Source organism: Fusarium graminearum, chromosome 3 (assembly GCF_000240135.3).
Source record: "Fusarium graminearum PH-1 chromosome 3, whole genome shotgun sequence".
NCBI classification, from domain to species: domain Eukaryota; kingdom Fungi; phylum Ascomycota; class Sordariomycetes; order Hypocreales; family Nectriaceae; genus Fusarium; species Fusarium graminearum.
In genome coordinates, this window is record NC_026476.1 from 6,793,324 (window position 1) to 6,817,576 (window position 24,253).

Here is a 24,253-nt window from a genome sequence, read left to right on the forward strand (position 1 = left end):
GAGTCGATTGGGCCCCTGGCTCAAGTCTGCCTTTGATACGGTGGGGGATTTGGCGATATGCCTCCCTTCTAGGGCCCTCGATAGTGTAGTGTAGGTCGGTAGCACGAATGATGATGCCAGCACTGACCCTGCGTTCAGGAAGATCAATTGGCTCGATCAGGGGAAGTCGGAAACAAGAATAGAAGGTTGAAGGAACCCCAAAAGAAGACGGAGGTGAAGACAAGACGTGGGACAGAACAAGCCAGGGTCTGGTCTAGTCTGTTCGCTGGGTCCCGTCAGGTTCAGGTCTTTGCTTGGTTCAACTTTGGGCCTCAACCCAGCCTATACTGATATTTGAGTTGAGTAGCTAGTAGCGGGCGATAATAATACGTAGTAACAGGAGAAATGGTCGAGGTGATGAAACCAGTCAATCAATCAATCAATCAATCAATGCGATTGTCGTCGACGATGAACGATAGCGATGGCGATGGCGATAGTCAGGGTGTCAGAACCCAAAGGAGAAATCTCCAGCACGGAGAAGATGATATGCGACTTGTGTTTGGGGTCATGATAAGTCTTTGTTGTAAAAGATGGCAGGATATGTCCTGGAAGAGGAACAAAGAGCAGATAAAAAGACGTCCTGGGGAGATCTTCTCGGTCCGCTTATCGCAATATGGATCGAATTGTTGATTCAGTCAGTTACAGGCCCCTACCGCGATAGCCCAGGCGAGCGATGTGGGCAGTCAAAGCTCTGTCCTGTCTGTGCAGTACAAGAATCTCACCGTCGAGATTAGTATAGCGTTGATTATCAATCCTGTTTCTGGTTTGCCCTTCACTTGGAACAAATGCCTCAAGCGAATATGACAAAAAGAAAAAAAGAAAAGGAGAGAAGATGGAAGAAGAGAGAGGAAGGGAAGAAGTAGAGAAAAAGTCGGGAGGGGAAGAGATAAAAGATCAAAATAAAAATAAGTAAATAAAAGTTTAGAAGGAGCAGCGCAGTCCAGCCCAGATGCAATGCAAGTGAGATGGAGGCAAGGATGGATGGATGGACAGCGGGCAAGAGTCAGGAGGGGTTAAACGAGGTTAACACAGGCCCTGCTGTACTGAATGATTGCTCGACTGGCTTAGTACTGAACTGAGGTGATGAGCGAATGCACAACAGAAAGTAACGACTCGATGTATGTCACAAAATGGTACCAGTCTGGTACGGGACAGTACAGCGATGATCGGGCAATCTCACCTGTAAGTCGAGCCAGAGCCAGAGCCGATCAACGGCAAACCAGACGATGTGCCGGGTCGAATGACGAGCTGTAGACATACACGGCAAATCAACCACTCAATCACTTGTGAATAACGAAGCTAACCAGACCGAATGCCAGAGACAAAAAGCGATAATAACAGACAGAACCCTGCTGGCCTTGGTTCAACTCCAAACTGGCTAGCAACAAGGACAGCCCTTGCATACAAGCCTCAACCGCGGGACAGTCTGCTCAGGTCTAGCGCAATAGCGGGTTGAAGTCGGCGATCTTCTCTGGAGTAGCGACTCTTTTTCGTTTGTGCGCAAAAGGACAATGCGAGAGTGGACTGTATGGAGTGTAGTATGCGTACCGGGGCCGGGTCCGGACTCGGAACGGGTCTGTACAGAAAATTGAAGAGGTTGGGCTGCCGGCCTGTCTTCAATCAAGTGGGATGGATGTCAATGTCTTAATTGGTGAAACCTGAGTGGTCCAGGTAAGATCTTGCGCCGCAGAGATGTTTCTTGGCTTAGATCTGACCGTCTTACACTGGCCGTGTCTGTCTATATCTGTGTCAGATGGAAAACCACAGACTTGGTTTCCAGGCTTTCGAGTCGTTGAGGCTCCGGGTGAGACGAGAGGCGAGAATGTCACCCTCTCAAGGTGCCTCTAGAGGCAAAATTACTGTGCTTATAAACTGGAATTATACATTTTTGTCCTCACGCAGACTCTGGTTCAGGCTCATGCGGTCGCCTTTTCTTTTCTGCACACTGGGGGTGGATTCGCTGGTGTATATCCCGTTGGGGGCCAAAGCGCAAGCATTGGATTGACATGTGTGTAAGTTTAAGTAATCAATATGAAATCAACAAGTCCGAAGAGACTCGATTCTTGTAGAATAGATCGAGGGCATGGAGGTCTCGATGAGCCCGTGGCCATATTCAGCCAAAGCCGGATACACTGCTTATACATGTCATGTCGCACACGACCGACGGCAACTTACCTTAGCCTGCCTTGGCTTCACGGTCGTCTATCTAGTTGACACCGTCCAAGGAAACTATACTATAGATACCTGGAAAGTATTAATAGCGATGATGCAAAACCTTAGACACAAGGAACGGCCCGCTTTGTCCATTTCCGCTCATTGAAGATTCATATGAAAGACAAGGAGAAGGAATTGATATTCGCCGAGTCGAATCGAGTCCAGCCCTGCACGGTCTAGCCCTGCACAACTAGCGTCGGGTCTCTGCCAACACAGAACAACCTTGAAATGGAAGCTGGATGATACGCAAGAAGAGTCTTTACCGAGTGGAAACACATCTTCTTGAACCCTGGTATAAGGGTTGGATCCGAAAAACTTTCAACAGAATGAGTCGCCTCCGGACCGAGTGTGAATATCGCGCTCGAGCCTAACGTTACTAAATGAAAAGAACATCGCTTCTTCTAAGCGCCGTTATGGACCAACAGGACAAGGGGCATCGCCGACATGGCACGACTTGGGCAGCAATGCTCAAGAGGTCCAAGTTAGGGTCCCTTTGGTCTAGTCCACAACGAACCGGCTCTGGCCAGAAAAAAATCTGACAAGAACTGTTTGTGTTGGTTGATGGGAACCACTGTCATGGTATTGAGGCTTTTGACACGTTTAGCGTGGCTCTTACCTTTAATTCTCTCAGTGTCCGTCCGTATCCAGTTCCGCCACGACAAATACGGTGACACTTCTGATGCAAATGCGATAATAAGACGGTTGAATGGGGTTCATTGATCCAATATCAGGCTCTATATTTCTGGCCTCGGAATGCAAACGCTGATGAGCTGGCAAAGATAAATCACGAATAGGAGACTCGGTGCTACACTCAACTTGCATTCACGCAAATGCTCAAAAGCAGAATGAATTGGGCACATCAAGTTTTCAAGGCGCAGCGAGTGAGAAACGTACGATACGTACTGTAGGTACCTATTTCGCTTATGATGCGAGGTACTTCCAGGATCCTAAAGGTACCAGTACCAGTACCGATACCCATTGTTCGGTACCGAGACGCTGCTCGAGGGGGCCTAGCATCGTCATTACGCATCTGCGAATTCTGTCTCTGCGAGGAATTGGATCCTCCGAGTTCTGTCCTGCAGAGTTTGACAAAACTGGACTCAGACTCTAGAGTGTGCCTATCGCAAGAGCACACGTTTGATGGCATCATCGTGTAGCATTGGTGGTAGTCAACCGTCCCAATGAGTGAATGGCATGGCATGCTCATCGTACAGAGAAGCTAAACTTTCGCTTATCGTTTTGACGTTTTGTAGCTGAGACAGTCCGATGAATCGGGCCACCAAGGTTGAAGGGCCATTACTGTCGTGTGCGACTTTCTTGATTTGAAACACTGATCTGATCTGTGTACCTACCTACCCATCTCATGACGCCGTGAAAGATGACACTTTAAGACCCCTATGTGAGGGGAATATGAAGGTATTTGTGCCCAACAACTACTATAGACAGGTTGAAATGCTATCATAAACAATTGAAGGGTTGCAATTACGGTTAAACCCCATTTAACTCTAAATTAGTATCATGATGATGAATGAGGCGTAAAATGACAACCCAGTCCAGTCCAGCCAGTCCATGATAAACCGCTTACCGGAGCTTGAGCGGAGACTATGATGGACGGGACTGCCCCGCTTCCCCATCTCAACGCCCCGAGCCGCTGAAACTCAAATTCACTTAATTGGTGGGCGACTAAGTCAACAAAACAAACCATTTCCTTGCACACTCACAACCCACAATGGTAAGCCAAAGAACATCATATATCGCCAAAGGGTCATAACAACTAACAACAATTCCTCGTCTAGTCTTCGGATCCAAAACCACAACCGCGCAAGCGTGGTCGACCCGCAAACGCGTCCAAATCTGCTGCCACCAGCGCGTCGCAAGATCGTCCTGATGAGTACGAAGCCGATAATGAAGAACCTGTGCTACCGAAGCAGCGGGGGCGACCAAAGAAATTAGCTCAAGAGGATGCGACAGAAGAGACAGTGGCTCAGGAGGACAAACCTCGAAAGAAGCGCGGCCGACCGTCTCTGGAAGACAAGAATGCGGAAAAGACAACAGAAGATGCGCCAAAATCGAAGAAACAACGGGGTCGACCCTCGCTAGAGAGAAACCAGGACGAACAAGAACCAGGGCCGGAAGCAATAGAGAACGGGATATCACAGAAACGAAAGCGCGGCCGTCCTGCGCTCAGGAAGAACAAAAACGATGATGCGCCAGAGCCCGAGCCTGAGCAGGAGACTGTAGAGGAAGAAGCGCAAGCGAAGAAAAAGCGCGGCCGTGCTAAGAAGAACCAAGACATCGAAGAACCCGAGCAACAGCCAGCAGAGACCGAAAAACAACCCAAGAGGAAACGCGGTCGCCCTGCTCAGGAAAAGGACCAGAATGATAAAGAGCCTGAACAAGAAGTGGCTGACGATTCTGAGAAACAACGGCGCAAGAAAAATACAAAGGGAAACCAAGTGGAACAGCCAGATGGGCAGCAAGAAGAGGAACTTGAACCAGAGCCAGAAGGAGCTCAACCAGCTCCCCGCAAAAAACGCCAACGCAAAGCGCCAGAACCCGAACCCGAGCCCGAGGACCAAGAGCCAGAGGAAGAGGAGCAGCAGAGCAGACGAAGCCCACGAAACTCCTCTAGCAATGACAGGGAAGATATAAATAATAAGGGGCGCAAGGCGGGAAAGTCCAAGAAGACATCACAAGAAAACACAGAGGATCAGCAACCCGATGATGCTACCAAGAAGCGCGAACGACGAAAAGGAGGGAAGCCGCAAGCTAAAGAGGCCGATGAACCTGAACCCGAACCCGAACAGCAACAACAAGATACCAGCAAGAAGAAGCGTCGCAACAAGAATGATGTGCCCTCCGACTCGGATGAATCCCTTCCCTCACCACCAAAACCATATCTTCACATCGCTCCTTTCAAGCGCACAATTCGCTCCTCCCACATCGCCGCAAAATGGTCTCCCCTGACCGGATCATCGCTCCCTGCAGCAACGTCCATCCTCACACTCGCTCAACGACCCATCCTGCAGCGAACAGCCACAACCCGCAACCGACGTGACCATGCGACCGCGGCCCTAAACCTCGTTTCCCGCCGTATAGAGCGCAAACTCGACCGCGGTGTCCCCTTCCCGCCTGCGTCATCGAAGACAAGTACTCGGCGACCTGCAGATGCAGACGGGGGTCGCGCGATGGAGCTCGATTTCGAAGCAGTGCTCGATGGGAAGCAGGCTTTAGAGAGACAGCTCCACCCGGGAAAACATGCGGTGGAGTTGTTGAAGGCTGAGAGGGATAGGATGGAGAAGGAGCTTGAGAATGACTACGCGGAGTTAAGAGGTTTAGAGGCAAATGCGAGGGCGCAGATGAGAGAGCGCAAAGATTTGTTTCGAAGAGCGCATGTTCTGGCACCGACTTCACCGCCTAAGAAACAGGCCCAGGATACACAATTCGTGGCCAACAAGGACGAGGGAAGTCTTAAAGTAAGTCCAACATTCTAAACCCATGAGTAACATCTAACACCCAATAGGAACTACTCGATACATCCCTCGAGCCTATTGCGCTTCAACTCGCCGGTCACGTTGATAGCATCCGTGGAAACCTTCAGCAGGCTGAGGGTGTCACACCACAACTCAACCGTACAAAGGCAGCGTTGCAAGAGGCGTTGCAGCAGTACCTGGATAGCGATACCTATGAGCAGATCCTCCTTGGATAAGTGCTCTGCGTACCATATGATGTGATGAAATAGGATATTGGCATTATGAATAGACAAGTAAGGCGTTTGGGGATTCTGTTTTGAATGGGTTTGCATTGCGACTGGCATGGTTTTGCCGAGCTACTGTGTTGGGAATACGGATCATAGATATTACATATGAGCAGGAGAAAGCTCCATAGTCTAGTCATGCATTGGCTACGAAACATACTCAATAGTCATAATAGAAGGGAGTTATGTACACCAAACGCATCTCCTATTGCTAAGTATATACGGTGAAGGGAAGATTTACATACAGACAAACAAATTCAAGGAGACAGAGCGTGAGTTATGAAACCTCAGCCCCGGATATATAAAGCACGAGCCAAGTTTATCTATATATAAGAACGCTTTTTGCACAGTACCATTTAACCCCTATCCAGGCTTCAAGTCAAAAGGGAATATGACGATGCATAGAGTAAGGGCAGTTGTTTTGTGGGCAAGACAAAGTTCATGATTCTCATTGAATTGTTTTGGAAAAAGGAAGCAAGCAAAAAATAGATTGTCATACATCCAGGAGAATAGTGTAAGCCTATCCAAGGGAGCCCTTCCTTCACTAGATGCCTAACCAAGAAGTAACCAAGTGGTGATTAATGTACAGACGAAACTTCATATACATAGGAGTTGTCCGTAGACATTTAGCGGAGACGGCGAGAGAAGCCAGTGGGCTTGGCGTAGCCACCGGTAGCGGTGCCGTTAACGGGGTAAGGGACAACGGTGACAGTAGCCTCCAGGGTGGTGGTGGTGTCGCAGATCTCGTCCTCATCATCATCATCATCCTCGGAGTCATCGCCCTTGACGGTCTTGCCAGTGACGGTAGCGTCATCAGCACCGTTGGTCTTGGCAGCCTCGGGGACAACAGTAACATAGACAGTGGAGGCAGGGGCAGTAACGGTAACGGTCTCGGGGGAGCACTCGCCGTTGCCGTTTCCGTTGTTGGAGCCTCCGTTGTTGGAGCCGTTTCCGTTACCGTTGCCGGTACCCTTGGAGCCATCGTCCTCACTCTTGCCAGTGCTGTAGCCGTTGTCACCGCCGGTGGCAGGGCCAGTCTCATCAACACGCTGGATGGTCTTGGTGATGGTGCCAGTGGTGGTCTTAGTGGTAGTGGTGGTGGTGTCATCCTCGGGGGTACCGTTGCCCTTGGAGCCGTCATCAGTGACCTCAGGGCCAGCAGGGACGGTCAGAGTCTTCTGGATGGTCTTGTGGATAGTGGTGGTAATGGTCTCCTCGCCCTGGGTAAGGGTGACAACCTGGTCGGTGGTGTAGTCTGAGACAACAGTCTTCTCGGGGGGAGGGGGGTAGGCACCGCCGGTGTTCATGGGAACATCAGCAGTGATGGTCTTGCCAGTAACACCACCGGTCTCAGCATGCTGGAGGACGGAGGTGTAGATAGAGCTGGCATCAGCGACGGGGCAGACAACCTCGGTGAGGATGACAGTGTGAGTGGCAGTGAGGGTGGTCTTGTCCGACTCGGGGAGCTGAGCAATGGCAGTCTGGTCACGGCTGGGGCAGTTGGTGACGGTAGGGGCGCAGCTGGTAATGGTCTCGACGACGGTGGTCTTGACGGTCAGAGTGGTCTGAGAGTCGGTTCCGTTGTAGTCTCGGCGGTAGTGGGCGTGCTGAGGGAACTGGTAGGCGTTGGCCACGGCGGCGATCATGCCGATGCTAGCGACGACGGACTTCATTTTGAAGGTTGGGTAGGTATGTAGATTTTTGCGGTAGCTTCAGTTTTTGTCTATGACAACGTAGGTACGATGTAATGGCTGTAGAAATCGATTCCACAGTTCAAGTAGTGAGCAAGACACAGTTTCGCTTCACTAAAGAAAGTATTCAAGTTTGAACGCGAGAAAACGCAAGTTGCTGTAGAGCTGGAATGATCGTAATGGCAAAGCCGGAAATGAATGTAATAGTCACAATTGAGACTGAACGAGTGTAGTTGGGATAGACAAGACTGAGAGGCAAGAGCAGAGTCGAGGCAGGATGCGGTAGATATTAAGAGAATCTGGAGTCGGGGGTAGTACAAACTGGGCTGGAAGCGCCTCTTTTTAGCTCTTTGCATCTTTGCAGGGGAGGGAAGCGAGTGCAACCACAAAACAACGGACTGCCAAGATGCTCGGGGCATGGACGATGCTGTGGTCCACTGAGAAGCCCCTTGGATATTGGAGACGGGCTAGGGTATGGCATCTAGAGCTTGGTCCTTGGTCCTTGCTCAGGATGCAAGAGGACCGTACCCACTGAGTACACTCGTGAACCATGCTCGGGTCCTCGATATCCGCACCTGGAGCAGAAGTGGTAGCACAAGACTGAGACTGAGCATGTGTGCTACTTCAAGTATGAGCTGAGGCTTTGGCGTTTAAACGACGACTGACTAGGGCGATGAGCCAATGTCGGCGCGAAGAGGGTGCAACTGAGCCGATGAGGTAAAGCGTTAATAGCTCATATCTCTTAGTGAGGAGGCATCCTCATCCTCATCTCTCATCCCTCAATCCTGCTTGGCGGCCTCGTCGGTTGCTGCGGCGTTGATGTTGTCGAGATGGACATGGATGTGATTTGATTGGAGATGTTTAAAGACCAACGGTTGGAGAATAACGAGGTTCATAAGCCGGTGGGGCGTCCTGGCGCTTGCCTCAAACGGCATGGTTCAGGGGCGCGGTAGGCTCTTCGGAGACGGGCTATCAGGGTGTGCGGCCAGGGGTTTGGAGCTAAAGAAGCACATTTTTGGTGAGCGAGCACCCTGCAATTTGGCAATGCCATTGCGACTCGGGTCGAGGCAGGGCAGGGCAATGATTGCATTTTGATGATTGTTCATGCTATATCAGAAAAGTGGCATGGATATTATTTAGTGTTGAGTAACTGTGTCTAAAGAGCAGTTATGTTTGATCTTTATCCAACTTGATACATAAACATAAAGATTTATGTTTCAACGAAAGAGTTGTTCTTTTCCCCAAGTTCCCTTCCTTCCTCCATCCTTCCACACCCAAGTTAGTGCCCACCACGTCACTTTTTTATGCAGGTACCGTGCAGTGCCTGAGACGCCACGCGGGCCAATTAAACTCTCAGTCCTTAGGCCACGACCCTTCCGAGACTTTTGTTGTTCTGGCGCACGCCACCTGAAATTACTCTGCGAATAAAATGAGCACAACCTTAGATCTGGGTGATGAAATATTTAGTGAGCGCCTACAGAGTACTGTGCTTATTTGTTGCACTGCATCCCCGCGGCTTCTGTTACTCTCCCACATAATATAAGACTCCTCCAAGAGACGGTCTGGTTTTTACCAAGCCACTTACTTACCCCTTTCGTGCGGTGAGCATCCCCCAGATCATTTAATTTCAGCCTTGTATGCTATGATTCCCTCCTAACCAACACCAGGTGCTTCCTCCTGCAATATTCCACGCTTGTCAATTCAGACTTGAAATCTCCGATGTGATCGGCATGCTTCGTAGCTCGCATGGAGTACGTACCTACATATTAGTGCAACTCAAACTTAGACACTGGCGAGGTAGTAGAGATTCCCGAATCCTGTTACCGGCCATCGCTTTGTTGCACAGTCAGTTGGTCCTGACTCCCATGCCATGCTAGTAAAGACGGTGTCCAAACATAACATGCATTCAAAAAGGAGGCCATCTTACTCAATATCACCTTTGCCAAGCCCAGCTCGCCGCAGGCTAGAGAAGAGACTAGAATGAATGACCCAACAACTCAGAAATCACTCAAGTCAAACATTCTCTTACACGTCAATGACTGACTCCCTGCAGTGACCTTGGGCTCTCAGACGGGTCCCATAAAACCCTGCCCTACATACAAGAAAGAAATGAGAAAGAATAGGAAGAAGCAAAAATCTCATTCCCTTGCATCCTTGACCGCGATTTGACAGAGCCTAAGAATCCACTCGCTCGTGGAGTGAACGATCTGTTATTTCATGCCAAGACGTTCCTCGGTTCTACTCCGTAGAATGACTCAGATCCTCCCCGTTAGCACATCCTATGCCAACTGAACCGCGGTTAGAATCTTGGAATCAAGATGGCTATCATCTGAGACTTTTTGCTGAGCCTCTTCGGTATAAGCAAAATCCTGTGGCAGTGGGAAGACGTGCACTAGTGGTCACATCGTAGAAGACGGGATGTGATACATGATGATTGTAAGATGATCAGGACAACGCTGATCTTCAGGAACAAGCTCGCGAATGGACCAGCCAGATTAATCACCGAAGACTATTGATTGCCCAACTAAGTAATTGGAGGGGACAAAAATACGTACATAGTAGCCCGCTGACAGGAACCTCTTAATTCTTCAACGGCGTTAATCTTGTTTGTTCCTGTTGGCTTGAATGAGCAAATTTCATCTTCATGCAGGTACCGATCCACAAGTCACAATAATCCCTCTTACACAGCATCAACAGCTTATCCAAAGTCACTATCCGTATTTGACATGGACATATTTTATGTGCAATGTTCACTTCTCGTATACTTTTACCTCGCGTTTCATCCCAAAGCCACGCGCGGTCAGTCCGCTAGGTAATCCGCACTCATACCATCCATGTCACCCTGTCGTTTCAGCGAACTTCCATGGTCCCTGCCCCGTCTTCCATGTCGCAGAATAACAAGTTCCAACTCTTATTCCTCCGCCCCTACGCAGTACGTACCCTGCACGGTATGGAATGACCCATCGCTTCTCGGCTCCACCGGTCAAGCTTGATGCGCATGGATGGTACGACAACAAGGTTACTGGTTCTTCCTGAGTTCTGTACAATTGATATTGGCTTCGAGAGCTTCGTCTACTCTATCAAAAACGCACCAAACAAGGGTTTAAAGTTCTTCTATATGAGAGGGAACCTGCTTCCGAGATTGTTGCTTGTTTGCTTGATTAACGTATCGTCTCATCTCGGTAATCAATTACTCTGGCCCGATTTGACCTTGGCGGATGCTCGACCAACCAAATTTCGCAATATGCCTCGGTCAGGTTGATTCTACGAATCGAATCGAATCTCGCCAACACGGTCGCATTCATGCTTCTGCGGCTCTTGAGCATATTTCAGCTTCCAGGTCTGGTCGCCTAAGATCTTGTCTTTGTCCCATGCCCATGACACACATCCTGGAAGCTTCAAGAGTCTTACATGGTCTCACAATCCACAGCCCAGATGCTGCGCCCTGTCATGTTCCCATCAGGTAGACACCGAAATTGTCAATCATTTGCCGTACCCGGATAGCGTGAGAGTCCCCTTGGTCTCGATCTCATCCTCTCTCATTCCACTTCTTCGATCCTTGGCCGAGGCTTTCCAGACCCATCGACCAGAGTTCCGCTCGGGTTCACATGAAGGCCGGCGAGTGTTGTAAGACCTGGAGAGTTGCTCTGGTCTTGTACAGGCAGCATGCTTATCATCTTCCAGTTCTCGAGGCTTTCAATCACTTCCTTCGCATGATCTTGCACTAGCCCATCGTTATCTGTCTGAGCCACATATCCCAAGGTCGTAACGATATCTTCTCGACTATCGTCGGTAAGACCAAACCCGAGTTTGCGGCCAGCCTTCTTAGCTGCGTCAAGTGCCTTTACAAAACTCAATACGTTTAGGATTGCGGCTCTTCGTAAAATCGCCGTCTCCATCTCTCGTTCCATAGCCAGGATGTTAATACAGAGGTCAACACTTCCGGACACAAGCGTTGAGCCAATACCGGCAATGTTGATTTCAAGAGCAGCTCCGAAGATGGAGAGTGATGAAGTGCGGATTCGAACATCTTCGGTACCACGCTTACTCTCCCATCCCTGAAGAATCTGTGCCAAAATATCGTTCCTGGCCTTGTCCTCTTCTGTTACTTCCTCGTCAACGTCCATATCATTGTCATCTTCGTCCTCATCTTCCTTTTTCTTTTTCATCTTCTGTCGCTTCTCATCGCGAGCCTGCTTTGCCATAGTCTTTGGTCGATATCCACGTCGTCCGGCAATTGATAGCAGTGTCTCGCTTACCTGCTGAGCAACATCACCAGAAAAGGTCTCTCCTAATTTCTGGATAACCTGCAACAAGGCTTCGCCAAAGCGCAACCTTACATCCGTTGTAGACCTTTCTTGTGCATCTAGGTAGTGGTCCAAGAGTTCTTGCACAGCAGACTTGGGGTGTTTGTTTGCCAGCTGCGTGTATACCTTCATGACTCGTAGGTTTATGAAGTCGTCGTTGCTCTCAATTAGAGTCGACAATAGGACAGCGACAGCTGGAATATCGAGTATTGAGCTGTTTTTTTCTATGAGACTGGAAAGTAGATTCAACCCTTCCGAAACAATGGGAGCTGGATTATCATCACCCCCAGTAACATATTCCATCGCCAGTTTGTATGTTCGTTGATCCTCGATCTGCTTAGCACTTGGAGCCGAAGCCGATCCCTCGTTCTCTTCCATATCATCTCGATACTTCAGGAGTAAAGCTAAATTTCTTGCCGTTGGTGTTACTTGTGGTCTGTCTTCGTTGCTCAACCTTTCCAGGGCGGATTCAACAACCTTGAGATCCTCTAATTTGATATGAGACTTTTGGAATGATGGTGCTGTGATGACAAGATTGAGTAAGCTCAGCACCACTGCAAGGAGGTCATCTGCTAATCTCGATTGGGTGTCTGCTGTGAGAACCTGAGAGACCAGTTCCAGTAACTGATCGAATTGGCTCACGAGCTTCTCGGGTGCCTTGTCCATAAATTTTTGTAGAACAGTCACTTCAAAAAGATTTTGAAGAGGCGAGTCCAATTTCCCTTCCGTGGGACGAATATCTATCTTGACATCTTCAGTTTGTTTGCCTGCCGCTTCAATCCAGCGCTTCAGCAAATCCAAGAAGATGGACGACACTTCTGTAACCGAGCAAGCAGTCGACACACATTCAACGAGTTTCGTTGCTTTATCTTCGAGTTCGTTCCAGTTCAACTCAATGCCGATTGCGGACTCGAATCCACGAGGTTCCACAACTTCGATATCGCTATTGCCCCTAAGTCGATATTCCCAGTGCTTTTCTGTCCCATCCACAACGCCTTTGCAGAGGAGATTCCGTACGAAAGGTCTAATACTTTCGGCATTCCCAAAAAGTCTCAGATACGCCTGGAGTAGTGTGCGGGCAGGCTTGACGAAGTTCTCTTCAGTGTTCTGCGATGGGTTATGCCATGAGGCAAGTACCCAGAGTTGGATCAATACAAGCCTCAAGAGACGCCTGCATAGCCCAGGCGAAGAGTTGGACATCACCAAGGTTTTGAGGCGCTGCAGCGATATCTTGAGGGAGTGGGACGCGGTGAGGACACGGTCTCGACTAAGATCGAGAATCTCATCATCTTCTTGCTTGATGGATGTGGATCCAGAGTTTGGCATTGACCGCAGTGACGGGTTCAAGTCCTGTACTACAGGCTGAACAAAGGCATTCCATCCAGGTGACCCAGGCGCACCATATTGCTTACTCCCGAGGACGCCAAAACCAACAACCTGCGAGGCAGTCTTGGCCAATTCCGGTCCAGCAGTTCCATCGATAAGTTCAAACATTTGTCCTGAGATGCCGTCAAACCATGCCTGCGGTGTTAGGCTAGCTGGGACTGAAGAGAGGAGTTTTGTTGCAACGGCAACACCTTCATGCGTGATGCTGGCACCCTGTTTCTGAGGTCCAGCATCAGCATCCGGGATCCTGCCTACGTTGCTGGGATGAACTGAGAAGACAAACTCCATAGTTCCCCGTACGCCAGTTGGGCGAAGAGGAAGGAGAGTGAGTGTCTGAAGCACTGGGTCCCGTAGCCATGGTGGAAGAATTGACGGTTTTATCAGAGCATTGAGAGCAGGGAGGAGCTTCCATACTGGCGTACTTTGCGATGTCAGTCTTGTGCCAAGGTAAAAGAATGGAGAGAAACGCATTGAAACTCCGAGCGGCTGCGTACCTTTCAATGAGCTTATTGTACTCTTCCACGCCCTTTTGCCTTTGCGTGGAAGTCGGATCAAATGCTTTTTTACCAGCCTCGACTATGTCCGCTATTACCTTAGGTTGAGTGCCCGTAGATGGGGTGGATGATGATGAGCTGGCCATGTTGTAGGGTTTCTTGGAAGGATAAAACTTGCTATAGGGTGTTTGTAATCATATTGACCCGCTGTACCTTCATGTGCGCTAGGCACTGTGATACACTGTCGTGCTAGAAGAAGAAGAAGAAGTGGGCTACTGAGCAGGTCTCACGGTGCTTTTGTATTGCGCAAGAATAAGTTGCTTTTTTGCCCTTAGTACTTTCTATGACTCTTGATGCAGGAAAGGCAATATTGCCATTAAAGTTGTATCAATCACCGAATGAATTTCAAACGTTGACACTGCCACTGCACTGTCACAGCCCGGCTAGATAGGTCACGTGCATGCGCGCTTAGTGGAACTCCACCTCAAGGTACCTATCTCATCGCGTCTCTCTGTTGCTCCGGAGCTCTCCCCAGACAACAACCACTTCGTGATACTGATCATTTTTTAGGATCAATACCGGAGACACGATGGCCACCGAAAGGGCAAAATTTCATACGGATCACCAGTCTGGAACCCCGGTCACAGTCATGATGAACTCCTTCATTGCTCTCAGCAAGATCAACACGCGTGACGCCTCCCCCACAGTCCGCTCTTCGTTTCTCGAAAGAGATGTCTATTGCAGACAGCTGTCTTTTTTTGGTTACCCTCCCATGTGTCGCTCTCGAGCCTGTAACAGGACCTCGTGGATGCCGCAGCTGGATCATGGTGGGTAGCGCGTCCTGTATAGGTCGTACCAGGCAGAACGAGGTTCGGAACTTAACCCTAAGAAGATATCTGGTTACAAAGTTTTGCGCTGTTGTCGCTCAAATCGTCTTTTATGCCGTATAAGCGCCAGAAGTTTGTGACGTGCCCGCTGAAAAGTGGGAGGTTCGACTTCGGCGCTGGTTACAGCGGACAGGCGAGGAGGGCAGTCCAGTCACCTGTTGGTGCGCGAGAGGATTGGTGCCATGGGTAGTATTAAAATCCTCTGAAGGATGCCCGTCAGCCCTTTCCACTGGAACCAGCACATAGGTCAAGAGTAGACTGTCCAGGCGATGTGATCAGCCTTGGGTCTTTGGAGATGGAACTAGCCTGGCTTGCCTATGGTGCGCAGCTGAGGAGTGGAGCTCTACATTGGCCACAAACAGTCAGTCTATGAACTTCACACGACTCCCAAGTTAATGTCTGTCGGAACCGTCAGCTAGGGTAATTCCAGCTGGTGCAGTGGACAACTTGTGGAAACATACAGAAGTTCTTTGACCGATCCTTATCGCCAGTCTGATAGCCCCCGGTCCTCCGAAGCTGTTCTTGCCATTGTGCATTACCACACTGGTTCCCATCCACCCAACCCCTTGGCTCTTTTCGCTCACTGGATCACACCGTAGCACTCGCTCCTGGTGTGTGACGCTTCGCATCTGGTCTGACCCAGCGCATTAACCTCCAGCCATGGGTCACAATCCCTTGGCCACGATGGGCGCCAGCACGCCTGTGAGGGCCAATAGGTCTCAGCAGGTCCCTCGGATCAACCGCAAGGCTGGACTTGAGATGAAAGGGTGGTTTTTAAGGATGTATTTTGTCCGCCCGTTAATGCCCTCCATACCTCTCGCTGGCGAGAAATTTGGAGAGGAATCAAAAACTTGTCCCAGGGGGCAGCGCGAATCACACAGAAGGAGTTCCCTTGTCAGCGTCGGTGTGTTTCTAGACTGCATTCTGCCATGACGGCCTTTCGGCAAAATCGTGTCGGCGAAGGTATTAGGCCATTATAGAACTGTCGGCTCACAAAACAGTCTTCACCTTTGCAATCCTCAATGCTGCGAGCCGATGCTTGTAGTTGACGTTGGAAGCAGTACCAGGACCCATCTTGAGTTGGAGTCAAAGTTTCGTGCTTGTCTGGTACTGTGAATGACCATTCTACAGAGCTGAAGATCACGCCTTTGAGTAGCAATGGTAAGGTGGGTTGTATTGTTGGATCTTGGACAGGCCTTGTTGGGTGAGGTAGTCCTGGCTGTCCTCTCTCCTGAAAATGGTGTGGAGGACAGCCCCCCGCGGTGAGGGGATAAGTCTACCCACTTCCTTTATCCAATGAACGAGTGCTAACAGCCAAACAGATGAAGAGAAACTAGACCGGATGCTCTAGTCTACCTACAGTAGCTACCTAGCTTGCTGTCGTATGTACTTGTCTGCTTGTGCAGCAACCAACAAGGTAAAGTCAGATCTGATGTAGTAGATCCACGATCGAACCATGCCTGAACAGGGTTTGATCCCGTTTGGATCGGCTGTCGGGTCTGACGGATCGACCAAATTATTATAGTGATGTCATGACTGCCAAGATTTCCAACATCCGCGTTTCACCAGCATTGGAATTAGTGCACCGGAACAATTGCTGCAAACTTAATGCTTCCCTGTGACAAACGATCTGCGATGAGGCTGATTATGTATGTTGCCAGCAAAGCTTGTTACCATCCTGGTTGTGCTGTCCGGGGCCAATTGGAATTCTCCGTGACTACTAGGCCTAGTTGCTGGTGATGTCACGTAATGCAGGAACCTGCTCTGATGTCTTGGATGAATTCTAAATAAAACAAGATTGCTCTGCGTGTCTCTCATAAACTGTTTATCTCGTCGCGTGTTTCTGTCTGGGCCTTTCATCTTTACGCTACACTCTCCAACCAAGGCCAAGATCACTATGCGCAAAGCAGCATTCTTGGGCCTCGTGCCCGCCGTTATGGCCATCCCTGCCGCTGTTCCTGGTGCTGCACCTACAGTCTATCTTAGAGCTGCCGCTCCTGTTGCCCAGCCTACTGAGATTGCGGATCTCCAAAGACGCGACATCATTAATGATGTTGAAACTTATGTCGGCGGTCTTGCCAGCGGTATCGAGACTAAGGTCAAGGGATGGGTTAATTCTGGCATCCTCGACTTTCCAACAGGTTTCCCTACCGGCGACGATGTTAAAAAGTCCGCCGGCGTCGACAACGATGAGTTGAAGTCGGAGCCTACCCAGGTGCTGAACATTCCGTAAGTATATAGCACAAAAACAGACAACCCTGTGTAGTAGCTAATTACAACACAGTCCATATGGTAATTGGACCAGCAAGGGATGGAGCGTTCGAGTACACGGCAATGTCTACAAGATTCCCAATCTGAGCCAAGAAAAGGTGGATGATCTCGCCAATGTCTTCCTCATCGACACAGAAGTCAAGGATCTCTCCAAATCACAGCAAACCCAGGCTCGAAATGTGACCAAATCGATCTTCGTTGTGCAGCAGGACAACGTGGAGGTCAAGATGAACTTTGTGAACAACGTTGACATTTCTCCCGACCAGAACGGTGGTGCCATCGACGCTGTGAGTATACCCGATGGGAACTTTTGCAGGAATGGTTACTAACAGCGTATACAGAGAGGAGGCGCGCAAAACATCACCATGCCATACAACACCACACTGGAAGGTGACTTTGACGCTTTCGTCACGCTCAAGAACACCTCTGGTTCCGACAATGGCTATCTGATTCCTGGCAACGAGACTTCAAAAATCCAGACCCTTAACCTCTATGCTGAAGGAAAGAACAACAGCGGCAACGCGACCGCCTACCTTGTTCCTCCCAAGGGTATCACTATTGTGTCAGATATCGATGATATATTGCGAGTAACAAAGATTTATGAGCCAAAGGAGGGTCTACTCAACACCTTTGCTCGTCCCTTCACGCCATGGATGAACATGCCCAAAATCTATGCGAACTGGTCGACTTCAGTGAACGACCTGCACTTTCACTACCTCACGACCACCCCCGAGCAGGTCACACGAAACTACATGAGCTTTATCTACAACACATACCCTCTCGGCTCATTCGATACACGTCCTCTCAACTTCTCTGATGTTTCAGCAACGCTATCCATCCGTCGCTTTTTGCTTGACAAGGTCTTCCAGACCTTCCCAGACCGCAAATTCATCCTCGTCGCCGATACATCCAACTCCGACGTGATGAAGGACTACCCAGCTCTGTACAAGGACTACCCTGGTCAAGTGCAGTGCATACTTCTGCGCAACACGAGCTCGACAGACAGCGGAGACAAATTCCCCTACAACACCAAGGGGTTCAAGGACATTCCTCAGAAGAATTACATGTTCTTCCACGTGCCTGATGATCTGACCAACTTGGACATTGCCAACGGAGGATGTTACAACAGTACGATCAAACAAAACGTCACTTTTGACTACCAGGGACTGCCCTTTGGCTTGAGCGATGATGATAATGCGGCTTCGGGCGATGTTAGCCCTCGGTTGGGAATGGTCCTTGCAGGACTGGTGGCTGCTGGTTTAGCAATGATGCTTTAAATGGATTGGACAGGAACGGAGTTACTCGGCGGGGGCTATATAATCTTCAGATCTTAATACATTCATGATTGACGATATGCTGAATGACTTTACTACACTGTACTTTCTCTTCGAAGCTTGCCGTGCTGTAGCAAAAGTTTCAACGTGACAGAAATTCACAAGATACAAGTGTAGTAGTATCTATTCCTTACCATGGATAACACGTTGCGAGGCATCTCGCTCTCCAAAATTGGGAGATCTGTTGGAATCCAAGTACAGTCAATGTACCTTAGAGCCGGGCACAGGACAACCCAATGTGCGGTCCTTGAACCAACGAGTGTACCCACCACAGTCTTGTAATACGTAATTTGCTTGATGAGAATAATTTCTCTTTTTATATGGTCTCGTAAACGAATAAAATGTACGTCAGCCGGTAGATGGATGCTCTCTTTAGGTCGTGGTCGAAATATCGTGTGAGAACAAAAGTACATCCATTCCACGCTCACCCTGCCTGTGTTTGATATAACGCTAAGGAAACAAATAAGCAAACAAACACACATTTTATTCCAAGATATTGCTCGGTGTCAGCTCATCACGTTACATCGGACTGTATTGTGTCAAACTTGGCTGCAAAACCTAAAACAGAATTAGAACTACATGTACAGTAGACGGCGATTTCCGATCTTGTGAAGATAAAATGGTCAGATGCTACATACACTTGATCCAAATGCAAGCCACCGCACACGCTAGCAGCTGAAATAAACCACGAAGTGGCTTGTTTGTTATGTTAGTTTTGCTTCGAAGCCGGGTCTTCCATGTTACTTTCGCTCTCCGTTCAAGCCGTAGATGATGGATGGGCTGATATAAATTAAAAGGCCCAAGATCTGACATTTCTCGCCTGCACAAGGTAGCATTGTAAGAGGAGGGCGAAGAGTTTAAGTTTATGCCAAGATCAGGTTGTTTGTTATAATGTTGCTCCCAGTGCTGAAACAATCGGGTGTTTGATAATGTCAAAAAGTAGGGCCTAGATAGTTGAGGGAGCTCTCTCGACCTTCAACGTTTGGCGTCATTTGTTGTCCAAGTTCCGGGATCTCAATTGTCATCAGGTAGCTGAAACATTGAGGCTGGCTAGTCGTTAGCTGCGTATAGACTGTAGAGTACCAAGGTACCTACCCACTATAGAATTGCTATCTCTAGAAACGAGTCCATAATACAAGCTCGACTCATTGGTACCTATTCTTCATGTGAAGCCCGGCCGAGGCCAGCCCGTGAGACGCAACAGTTGAGGCCCTTTTTTTTATTTAAAAAAAAGGCGACTACGGGCGCTAGTGCACAAGCATCTACTGACCTAGGATTACCCCTGATCAACCGGTCGACAGCGGCTGATATCCCATTTGATGTACGTAGCTGCCGTGTAATGTTTACACCATGGATATTCCTTGAACATGGGAAGAAGCACATTCTACCTAGCAAGAACGGGAAGGAAAGGCGCCCAAAAGGTACCTGCCTGCGGACACTGTGTACTCATCCCTACCACTTCAAATCTCTTCCATCTTGCTCGGCTTGCTCCACTGAAAGCAGGTACACATACCTACCTACCCGACTTACTGTAGGCATGTACATTCGTCCGCAGTCAATTCAGAGTCAGCTGCATGGTTGCACAGCATATCGGATCTGTGTATGGCCTGTGCTCGTGCTCTCATCTCATCTCGTCCCATCTCTGCGCCTACGCGGTTTGTCATCCGTGGGAATGCCCTCATCCGTCCGTATCGCCCACAACCGCTGCTTCCGATCAAACTCTCTTCAGCGGCAGTAGTAGCTCATTTCTGCAGTCTTGCCGGCTTCCCAACAAGCCATTGGCACCACCCTCACAAGATGCAGGCACGTGGAGTATGGTGGAAACTGGCAACCGTTGAATCTAGTCTCTTTTAAGCAAAGCCTACGGATGACCAGTACTACGCAACTACGCAGGCGCCATGGCTTTCCTGCGACCTCAGTCCAACCATCACAGGGCTACTGAAGAAACCTGGTTCAGCTGCGGTTCTTGCTTGGCCTCTTCTCTAGAAGCTCTCTGGCTGCGGCTTATGTGTTGGTGTTGAGCATCGTGTGCTCCGCTCCGTATTTATGTCAGTTTGCTACATATTCTCGAGCTCAGACCGTTGCTCCTTGTCTGGCAGGTAAGCGTTCCTGTCGGTGGGGTACTTCATCTAGAAACAAACAACAGTCGACTGATAAGTATCGCAGTTGGACAAGGATTATCAGACGAGCTCTTTTTCCGAGGCACACCATATCTCACGACCCTGTCTTGCCTGCCCTATCCACATCGCTTGTCTTCTTTATCAGAAAAGAGGTCAGAAATCAGTTTTCCAGCTCCAAGATGACCAAAAAAGAAAAGAAAATAATTGCTCCTATACCCATCAAAACTCTCTCACGCCTGTATGCTATCCCAATGAAACGAACAATAAGAAGACAAAAATCCGCCCAAAAATAAATACAAGTTCAGAATGGAGTCCCGTCTCCAGAAATGTTCAACGCAGCACATGGGTATCTCATCTCGCGTGGGTTTGTTTGCTCGCCGTCTTGCTCCAGCCACCAACCTCCCGCTCCATCCATTGTCCAGTGTTGCAGTCAATCAAAAATCGTACACTGCACACGCCCAATGGCGCGTTTCAGCATGGCCGGCGACCAAGAGAGGCATTTCGGTCTGTTTCTGTGTTGCCGTACTCGATAGCCCAGTCCAGTCTTTTCTCGTCGATTATTATTTTCCACCTGTCGTCGTTAAAGCTAACGCTCATATGTGCCTTGAGAGCCGCCTCAATCTAGCTATCAAAACCGGTGCTGTGCTAAAATCCCCGGTATGCCAGGCATGGCACTTGTTACGGGAATTGACGGTGGAGGCCGGTTGGCTTTGTCTCTAAGTGTCCAGTCGTCGCCGGGTTCTGAAGGAGCTACAAGCTCCATGAGAGTGTATTGCAGAATTCCGTTCAGCACTTGTGGCACGACAATGTCTCGTGGAAGCCCCCAAGTTGGTAGGGCAGATCCTTCGTTATCGCGTCCATCGGCCTAAGACACATACATGTCAGCAAAGATCCAATCAGTGAGCAACATCTCAACTTACAAGACATGATGCGCAAGGCGCATTGTTCACCCAAACCCAGTTGGGACAGTTGTGTGTATAAAAGTACTTGCATCGGTACTTATAAAAGCCGCCAGCTCCGCTCATTGTGTAGTCGACGATGATGATTATCAATACAGATGATATGGTAGCGCGCAGCAAGAGTTCGGCAAGGCGAGATGTGAATCAATGGGCGGATGGGCAATGAAATGCGAAGCCGAGACCGAGGCAGAGGCAGAAGCATAGCTTCTTATATGAGCTACCATGCATGCATGCATTGAGAGAAAGTGACGTGAATGCGATTATTGGTATGGGGAGTGGACTCAACCGGGGAAAGGGTCGAACGATGTCCTTGTACTACTGTACCTACTGTTAAAGTGCGGAAGGCCAACAAAGGATCCCTAGGACATAGAGCGGATCTTCATGTGGGAATGGACTGGCATGATCAGAGGTTTGTACTGTACCTACTGTTTTCAGGACGAAGCACCACTGACGTCTTTGGGGGACAGCTAAAACCTATGGCGAATGGTCCGCTGGCGTTGCAATGCCATGCAAAATGGCATTGACTGACGACCCCCGCCGAGCATAACGATGCGATGTATCTAGTGGGGACCGCAGCAGCAGCAGCAGCAATGATGACAGACAGGGAGTCCCCTGTGAACTTGGCACGACAACTAGCTGCAGACTCCTACCTGTTGAAAACAACATGTAGGACTCTGCATATGGAGGAATTCGTGCATACCGTTGTGCACCGGCGACGACAAAAAGCGACCAGTAACCAAAGATGCCACATTCTTGAAGATGCCTACTGTCAAATTAAAAACACGCAGCGGGGCTCAGATGCTATCTATGGTTGTGGTTGTGTTGAGTCTCAATATGCTGCTGTGTTGCTGCTGCACCACAGCATCCTGAGAAGCGAAGCAACATGATGGGCCAGCTTAGAGACGGCTTGTGGTTCGTCGAGACGTGGGGCCATGTGGGCGAGAGCTCTACGGTAACGGGAGTAGCGTCCGGCGGATATGGCGTGAGGTTAGACTCGACAGGGGCGTGTCGCTCTCGTCTGGGGAAACGACGTACCAATGATACCGAGCTTTTACACTTTGCACATCCCCCTCGGCGTTGACCTTGTCTGAGAAGAGATGATGCACCATGATTCCCCCGTCCATGGTCCACGACCAAGAAAGCCCCTAGATCCACGGCAATCACAGTCGCTGCACGACCTACCAGGGCAAGAAGCCCTTTGCAGATACAGGTCCAGGGGGGTGTGCTGTCAGCCACGACCCGAAGCTATCCAGGTGCAAGGCCCATACTAGTCAACGCTTGGTCTACTGTGGTCTTTCCATGTCACCATATCGTGCCACAGAGTGAGCAAGGTCAAGGAACCGAGCATCGCACTCACAATGGCATGTTTGAGTATCAAGTAGGGTCATATCAACATATTATATTGGCCTCACATGGTAGGGAACCCTCGAAGCAGGGACTTGGTGGGGATAAGATCTTTGAGGCTGAAAAAGAAACGTTCTTAGAACATGTTGGGGTCGATGCCAATGCAGCCCAGGCAGTATCTGGGAATGGAAGGGCGGGAAAAAGCAAAAAAGAACAAAAAAAGCAAAAACGCAAAAAAAGAATCGCTTTGCTTGTCGGGGTCCACTAGTGTGGGTGGCGCCGCAATTCCGCTTCTGGACATGAGTATCTCGACGTACTATGTAGTACTCTGTACTATCAACATTTATTGACTGGCTATCACGGGTCATGTTTTGGGACGACATTGACTTTATTCCGTGATATTGTTTAGAAGCATTGAGGTCAGTATCCTGTCTTCTTTCAAAGTACTGTACCAAGCAAGGGCTTGGAAGAATCACAGACCTCGCTCTTGGTTGATAGTTTGTTACCTGGTTATCATGAGACATTTGAAGAGTATCAGACTATTTTCGACAAGACTGCTACCCTAGTCGGAGGTCTCGGGTCGCCCCGCGTTTCTCCAACGTCCAGTTGAGCATCACCAATTCCTTCCAGCGCCACTATTCACAGATCCGCCTTTCTACAACAGGACTGTTGAAGAGTGTGTAGAGAAACAGAATTCACCATCAGATATGCCAATTTACCGTACGATATGCATGTCTGACAAGGCAACCCATCATTTAGCGCACCATCCCGACGCCTGTTTACTTGTACGCAATCTTGCCTCGTTCAATACCCGAATGTATCACAATGATGTTTAGCTAACCAACAAGCGCCCGGATTCACAGCGATATTCCCATCCATGATTTTCCGGCACTGTACTTGAATTCAAGCTAGGTTATCTTGGTATAATATGGCATGCTTGGAGTCAGGGCGCTGTTGAGAGCATGTCAGGCCCTGGTAGTTATTGGTACGTTTTCAGACCCCCATGGCAGTCTCCCTACCAGTCTTCAGAGTGATCATCCTACACTACCACCTTACCATGAATATGGTGTTCTAGACCAGTGTCCCTCTGATACGGTTCCGCTACACGATCCCGGGCTCTGGCAGGGCTTGCATGCGGGTTGCAAGCTTTGGGTTTCAGGCCATCACCGAAACCCGTTTGTCTTTGACGGGTAAGACTGATGCGCATCACAGCGGCACTCACCTTCCCTTGTTGTTCAAAACTAAGCCAGAGTTAGTCACTAACGGCTTGTATGGCCCAGAAGAGTAATAGTCTCGCCGGCAGTCAGAGGCTGGAGCCTGTGCGAGGGCAGATAAAATTTATGAGTGGAACCGACAACTCAACTCTGGGTTTCTTTCAGTGTCTTGAGACTGTGCATCACATCAATACAGTCTACCTGCCGAGGTATGTACTTACCGTGGTTCTCTCACT

At 49.3% G+C, this 24,253-nt stretch overlaps 5 protein-coding genes across 5 annotated transcripts; 2 read left to right on the forward strand and 3 right to left on the reverse strand.

Moving 5' to 3' along the window:
* Positions 1 to 3,982: 3,982 nt before the first annotated feature.
* FGSG_10762 (uncharacterized protein) lies at positions 3,983 to 5,962 on the forward strand (the record flags this gene model as incomplete). The annotated part of the gene is made up of 3 exons (XM_011327341.1): positions 3,983 to 3,985; positions 4,050 to 5,729; positions 5,777 to 5,962. 3 exons carry the CDS (start codon positions 3,983 to 3,985, stop codon positions 5,960 to 5,962), a joined length of 1,869 nt encoding a protein of 622 aa, XP_011325643.1.
* Positions 5,963 to 6,217: 255 nt separating this feature from the next.
* Positions 6,218 to 7,987, reverse strand: FGSG_10761 (uncharacterized protein). Its single transcript, XM_011327342.1, has one exon. It carries the CDS (start codon positions 7,681 to 7,683, stop codon positions 6,637 to 6,639), a length of 1,047 nt encoding a protein of 348 aa, XP_011325644.1. The 5' UTR covers positions 7,684 to 7,987; the 3' UTR covers positions 6,218 to 6,636.
* Positions 7,988 to 11,240: 3,253 nt separating this feature from the next.
* FGSG_10760 (uncharacterized protein) lies at positions 11,241 to 14,034 on the reverse strand (the record flags this gene model as incomplete). Its single annotated transcript, XM_011327343.1, has 2 exons — positions 11,241 to 13,815; positions 13,889 to 14,034. The coding sequence occupies 2 exons, from the start codon at positions 14,032 to 14,034 to the stop codon at positions 11,241 to 11,243; spliced, it is 2,721 nt and encodes a 906-aa protein (XP_011325645.1).
* A 2,638-nt stretch (positions 14,035 to 16,672) lies between these two features.
* FGSG_10759 (uncharacterized protein) lies at positions 16,673 to 18,323 on the forward strand (the record flags this gene model as incomplete). Its single annotated transcript, XM_011327344.1, has 3 exons — positions 16,673 to 17,004; positions 17,060 to 17,333; positions 17,388 to 18,323. 3 exons carry the CDS (start codon positions 16,673 to 16,675, stop codon positions 18,321 to 18,323), a joined length of 1,542 nt encoding a protein of 513 aa, XP_011325646.1.
* Positions 18,324 to 20,491: 2,168 nt separating this feature from the next.
* FGSG_10758 (uncharacterized protein) lies at positions 20,492 to 21,622 on the reverse strand. Its single transcript, XM_011327345.1, has 2 exons — positions 21,421 to 21,622; positions 20,492 to 21,365 (listed from the first exon to the last, which is right to left on the reverse strand). Exons 1-2 carry the CDS (start codon positions 21,523 to 21,525, stop codon positions 21,129 to 21,131), a joined length of 342 nt encoding a protein of 113 aa, XP_011325647.1. The 5' UTR covers positions 21,526 to 21,622; the 3' UTR covers positions 20,492 to 21,128.
* Positions 21,623 to 24,253: the final 2,631 nt, after the last annotated feature.

Excerpts from the sequence above, each read along its gene's own strand:
- FGSG_10758 (XM_011327345.1), bottom strand. The coding sequence starts at position 21,525 with ATGAGCGGAGCTGGCGGCTTTTATAAGTACCGATGCAAGTACTTTTAT. Across the intron at positions 21,366-21,420 it reads CGCCTTGCGCATCATGTCTT|GCCGATGGACGCGATAACGA; the intron begins GTAAGTTGAGAT and ends TATGTGTCTTAG.
- FGSG_10761 (XM_011327342.1), bottom strand. The coding sequence starts at position 7,683 with ATGAAGTCCGTCGTCGCTAGCATCGGCATGATCGCCGCCGTGGCCAAC.